At 48.9% G+C, this 6,005-nt stretch overlaps 1 protein-coding gene across 4 annotated transcripts; it reads left to right on the top strand.

Annotated features, from left to right (window-relative positions):
• The first annotated feature begins 326 nt into the window (after positions 1-326).
• LSM10 (LSM10, U7 small nuclear RNA associated) lies at positions 327-4,775 on the top strand. 4 transcript variants are annotated; one of them, XM_020983652.2, is made up of 2 exons: positions 327-1,221; positions 4,040-4,775. In XM_020983652.2, exons 1-2 carry the CDS (start codon positions 901-903, stop codon positions 4,409-4,411), a joined length of 693 nt encoding a protein of 230 aa, XP_020839311.1. In that variant the 5' UTR covers positions 327-900; the 3' UTR covers positions 4,412-4,775. The 4 variants fall into 4 exon arrangements, with proteins under 4 accessions (XP_020839311.1, XP_020839314.1, XP_020839313.1 ...); XM_020983655.2 differs by having other exon boundaries at positions 1,135-1,221; positions 4,004-4,775; XM_020983654.2 differs by having other exon boundaries at positions 1,152-1,312.
• Positions 4,776-6,005: the final 1,230 nt, after the last annotated feature.

Raw genomic sequence — 6,005 nt, 5'->3', positions numbered from 1 at the left:
TGACCACACCCTGCTTGAAACTCCACTTTCCCACACCTGTCACCGCCTCAACCCCTTCATTCACCCAATAAAACACCGGCTTCACACCTACAGGTACGAAGATAAATATAGACCTGACCCGCGGGGAATTTACAAGCCCCAGCTGGGCAGATAAGACAAACTTCAGGAAAGCTGCAAAACTGCAGGGCGGTAATAGGGTTATTAATAGCTCACCCGACTATAGTCCTCCGTTTGGTGCCACCCACCGTATTATTCCATATTACAGAGGAGAAAGGGGCAGCTAGTTGGCGCAATGGATAGAGCTCCCCGGCCTGAAGTCAGGATCCTGAGTTCAAATCGGACCACTGCCATTTACTAGCTGCGACCCTGGGCAAGTCACTTAACCCTGTTTGTCTCAGTTCCCTCGTCTGTCGACTGGAGAAGGAAATGGCAAAGCACTGTAATATCTTCGCCAAGAAAACCCCAAATGGGGTCACGGGGAGCAGGACACGACTGAAAAACGACTGAACAAGAACAACAGGAAAAAACTGGGGTCAAACCAAGTTTCAACAAAGTTTATTTAGCGCGGTATCCCGGGCACCGTGCTAAACGCAGGGATTAAAAAGATGAAAGAGGCCCTGCCCTCAGGGAGCTTACAGTCTAACGGAGCAGGCTTCACGCAAACTGCTACGCACAAGGCAGCTGTACACCGGGGATCAAGGCGAAGGCACCGGCATTAGAGGGGCTCGGGAAAGGCCTCCTGGAGAAGGCGAGACCTGGAAAGAAGTCAGGGGAAGTGATGAGGCAGAGAGAGGGCACTGCAGGCATGGGAAAGCCCAGCCAACGGGAAATGCCTGGAGTCATGTTCGAGGGAACAAGAAGGCAAGATCAGGCTTGGAAGAAAGTCCCTTCCACGTCACTATGCCGAATGGTGTACAAAGCGCCAGAAGGGATGAAGCACTAACGGAAGAGATCAGTGAGGCCTGCGCGGAGGAAGAGGGCTTTGGAGAGCCTGTGGGCGGCCGCTGGGAATGGGAGGATATGACGCCTAGGAGCTTGGGCCCTCCGCTGCCCCAACAGGCGCGCGCAGGAGTCAGCCGGCAGCAGCGCAGGAAGGGCCTAGCGCCGCGAAGCCTTTTGGGACTTGTGGTTTTTCCGCTCCCGCGGCGTTCGCGCGACTGGGTCACGTGGTCACGTGCTTCCATCGTCCCTGCCTTTCTATGGCCCTGGAGGCCAAGTTTGGTGAGGTTGCGCTCGGCTTCTCCATGGCCCCCGGGGTCCTCCCGGGCCTTAGAGAGAGAAAGAGAGAGAGAGAAGTGAAGGGCCCTGCGTGGTGGGTCCGCAGGGCGGGGAGGAGGCCGAAATGGGGGGAGCTGGGCGGGGGGGGGGGGGCGCCCCTGAGTGTGGGAGGAGGGGAGTGTGGGGGAGGGGGTAATCCCGAGTGGGGAGGAGGGGGCTGCTGGGGAGGCGTGGAAGTCCTGAGAGACGGAAAGTGGAGGAGGAGACCCTGCAGTGTTTCTCCCCCCAGCACTTTCCCTATGGCGTTTTTAATAACATAATAATAATAGTAACAATAGCCATCACTTACATAGCGTTTACTGTATGCCAGGCACTGTGCTAAACGCTTTACAATCGTTACCTCACTTGATCACAATAACCTTGGCTGGAAGGTGCCTTTATTATCCCCATTTTATAGATGGGGAAACTGAGTGGGTCTGAGGGCTGGATTTGAACTCGGGTCTTCCAGACACCAGGCCTAGCACTCTATCCCCTGTGCCACCTATCGTCCTCCGTGCCCCCCGCCCTTTCCCGGCTACAGACATAAAGTTTGTTACCCCTTCCTGAGGCTGGAGCCTTCCCCAGATCCTGGATAATATCCTTCTTCACCTCACCCCGCTCTTCCTGCTCCCTGAAAGCCAGAGGGCTTTGAGTGCCCATCTGCCCTGTTCTCCCAAAGGTACTTGTCCCTGAACCCTACCACAGCCTAGGAGGGTGACAGGCTACCAGGCACAAAGCCTTAATTATGCATCCTCAGGCTCTTCCTCAAAACTGCTAAAAAGGCAGTCTGGTCTAGGGGCAAGAGCCCTGGATTTGGGAACAGGGAGCTTGAGTTCACATCTCTGCTACCTCTCCCCAAGCCTCAGAGGATCTCTAGCATTGAGGCTTAGCTCAGCTTGGCACCTAGAGGCAGAAGGATGGAAACAGCTGGAGTCCTTCCTGTGATGCTGACTACCTGTGTGACCTTGGACAAGTGACTGGCTTCCTGGGCCTCAGTTTCCACATATCTAAAATAAAGTATTGGACAAGGTGACCTCTGAAGTCCCTTCCAAGTCTAGATCTGGGACCTGGGACCTTACTAGCCCAGTGTTCTACATGTAACTGATGTTTAGTAATAGATATTGAATTAATGATTGCAGAGGGCCTTGAACTTGAAGCAGTAGTACATGCTGCCAAGAGGTAAATTTCTGTTTGATATTAGGAAAAATTTTCCAGAAGTGGAATAGGCTACCTCTAAAAGTAGTGATTTCGGGGCAGCTAGGTGGCACAGTAGATAGACTTCCGGCCTTGGAGTCAGGAGGACCTGAGTTCAAATCCAGCCTCAAACCAAACACTTAACACTTACTAGCAGCGTGACCCTGGGCAAGTCACTTAACCCCATTGCCTAGCCAAAAAAATAATAATAGTAATGAAAGTAGTGATTTCTCCTTCACTGGAAGTCTTCAAGCAAAGACTGAATAATACTATTTGTCAGGTCTCAGTGGCCACCAAAGGCTTTTCCAACTCTGAAAATCTGTCATTCTCTTAGGAATTTACTGATTAAATCCTACTGAAGTGAGCAGTGATTCTTAACCTTTTTTTTTTATCTTGGAACTCTCTGCAAGTCTGGTGAGGCCAATGGATCCCCTCTCTGGAGAATGTTTTTAACTGCATGAAACAAAATACATAGGATTATAAAGGAAATCAGTTATCTTCTTCTAATAGTTATCCACTTTTTTTTTTGCCTTTTTGATGAGGCAGTAGGGTTAAGTGACTTGCCCAGGGTTGCACAGCTAGTAAGTGTCAACACATTTTTATAAAACAAGTTCACCTGTCTCAGGTTAAATGGCTGGATTATTGGATCATCCGCTAAAGAATTTATAGGGACCTTCAAGAACATCATCCAGTCCAGCTCCCTCATTTCACTTTCATACAGACAGAGAAACTGAGACTTAGAGAGGGAGAGGGGCCTGCCCAGCTAACAGTTGGGAGGGCAAGGATCAGTGTAGCCAGGTTTTATGCCTCCTAAATCAGTGTTCTTTGTCATGTATGACTCACTGAAGGTCACCCAGGTAGAAACAGCACAAGACAAATAGACATCCTGTTCTGGCACCCATGTGTGACTCCATCTCTCAGCTTTCCCAGCACAGGGTTGAGGCTAGTTTCTCTTTAAGGATAGAGAAAGGAGACCTAGTCCTTGCCCTAAGGAGCTCCTAGGCCAACACAAAGCCACACAAACCATAGAAGAATACAACAAATCAACATGTACCAATGGATATTGTTTGTTAAATCCCAGACTACTGTGAGAAATGGAGGCGGGTGGTGATGGTCAGGTGATTCCTAGAGTGAAGCGATGTTGAGGTATCGTGAAGAAACCCTGAGAATCAGTGCTATTTATTACCGGTATGACTCTGAGTGAGTCAGGGAACCTTTGTCCCTGGAGCTCGATGTCCTCATGTCTAAAAGAAGATAGTTGGACAGGTCAAAGGTTCTTAACCTGGGGCCTGTGAACTTGTTTTTTAGAATATTTTGATAATTGTATTTCATTGTAACTGGCTTCATTGGTAATTCTGTGTATTTTATTTTATGCATTTAAAAAACATTTTAAGAAAAGTTTTCTAAGTGTCACCAGATTGCCATATAGGTCCACATCACACAAAAAATCTTGATGACCTCAATATAAGTCCCTTCTAGCTCTAAAGATTCTATAAAGGTGAGTTGGGCCTTTCACTTGCCACTGCTTACATCTGTTTCCTTTTGTCTTCAGTGAAGTGTTGAAATATCCCCATCTCTTCACTGCCAGATGGAGGTCAGCCACTCGGTAAAGGAGCGCACTATTGCTGAGAATAGCCTGGTCATCCTGCTGCAGGGTCTCCGAGGCCTGGTGACCACAGTGGACCTGCGGGATGAGACTGTGGCCCGTGGCCGAGTGGACAACGTGGATGCCTTCATGAATATCCGCCTGGCTGAGGTCACCTATACAGACCGGCAGGGCCAGCAGGTCCAGCTTGATGACCTCTTTGTGACTGGTCGCAATGTCCGCTATGTCCACATTCCCGATGACGTAGATATCACTACCACCATCGAACAGCAACTTCAGGCCATCCATCGGGTACGCAACTTTGGCAGTGAGGGTAAGGGCCGAAGGGAATTTCCTACCAGGAAGTACAAGTGAAAGATACTCTCCCTTCACTCAGATTCCTTTTGAGCCCTTGGCCTTACAGCTTTAGATGGCAGTTGCTACCCTGCTTTCTGATAGCCCGTTCTTCCCCATCAGGATGCAGACCACAAGGAGAAGGACAGGTTCATTCCGAAGCCACGTTTGCCTTTTACAATCCCAGGATTTGATCTAGGTACCCAAAATCTGGTATGTCTGTAATCTTGGATGAGTTGAAGACCATTCCCCATGCTTCTTGACCATTGGGGTGTAGCTAACTGAGCAGTCAGACCCGTCAAGTTCCTCGATTCTGTATTAAAGGGTTAATTTCAGCCATTTTTAATACTTTTCCTAAAATGCATTGATGATCTTTGCTGCTAAATGTGCCAGAGTATTTTGTGAATCCTCTCCACTCAATTGTTTACTTCTAAAACCAAACTTGGATGCAAACACATGAGTCCTAGGCCTTCCTTGACCCCCAGGCTCCACCTGTCTGTCCATGTTGTGCAGAATTAAAACCCTTACATCCAGTAGGAAAGGAATTGTTTGTCGCTGCTTTTTTGCCTCTGAATCATAGAATTCTAGAATTAGAAGGTAGCTCAGAAGTCATCTGTTCAGAGCTCCCCTCCAGCACAGGACTCCACTGCAGCCTTGCTGACAGGGGCTCTTCCACCGGGGCCTCAGTGAGCACTTCAGTCCATAAGCTAGCCTGGAATCACGAGGTACACACGAGTTTTTGCCAGTGCCTTGTTGGCCAAGGTTCCTCATGAGGAAGTCCTTCCGGATGTTGTGCTAACACTGGCTGCCCTATAACCTGCCACCACTCTTACTTCTGCTCTTTGGGTCCTAGAAACATGTTTGATTTCTCCTTCAAGAGTAGGAGACAGGGATTCAGTGACCCCTAAACCTCTGTTCCAGCCTAAACATCATCGCTGTTTTCTCAGTTGAGGTGGTTTATTTGTTTGACCTTTGATTCCTGAGAATGAGGGCAAGCTGTGGGTTCTGGTTCCTAGGAGTTTAGCCACAAGGGACTCCCTGAGCGAGCAGAGGGCACATCTCAAGGTTTGAAATGATGAGATGAAGCCCTTGGGAAGAAGGAATCTATATGATGAGTCAAAAGTCCCTGTTCAGCCAGGCTAAAAATGACCTCCATGGCCTATGGTGACTGGCAATAATGTCAACAGTGCCATTGGCAAGTGTCTGTTAACACTGAAGTGGTTTTTATCAGTGTCAGCCCGGGAGGTCATGCCCACTCTCCCATTTGGCTCTCCAGTGCATGTAACAGAAACCCCTCTGACTGCCCACGCTGAGGGGACAAACCATCAAAAAAACGTTCCCTGCATTCAAGAGACAAAGGTCAAAGAACAGAGTCCAAAGCTAACATGCATCATGGGAGTATATTTTCCTGTCGTGGGGGGAGACGAGGAAAAGCTACGTCATGAAGTGTAGCTTCATGAATATATTGCTTGAGTAACTGGCAGAAGGTCTGAGAAGATCAAGGTCACTGCCATCTGACATGCACTTTCCTTGATAAAGGGCTGAAGGTTAATAAATGTCAGGAAGGGGCAGGGTCCTGCAGAGGGTAAGGCTAATGTGATTTAGATGGAGGAAC

Source organism: Phascolarctos cinereus, unplaced genomic scaffold, assembly GCF_003287225.1.
Source record: "Phascolarctos cinereus isolate Bilbo 61053 unplaced genomic scaffold, phaCin_HiC Scaffold_726;HRSCAF=1367, whole genome shotgun sequence".
Taxonomy (NCBI): domain Eukaryota; kingdom Metazoa; phylum Chordata; class Mammalia; order Diprotodontia; family Phascolarctidae; genus Phascolarctos; species Phascolarctos cinereus.
This window is presented reverse-complemented; position numbering and strand designations above follow the sequence as displayed.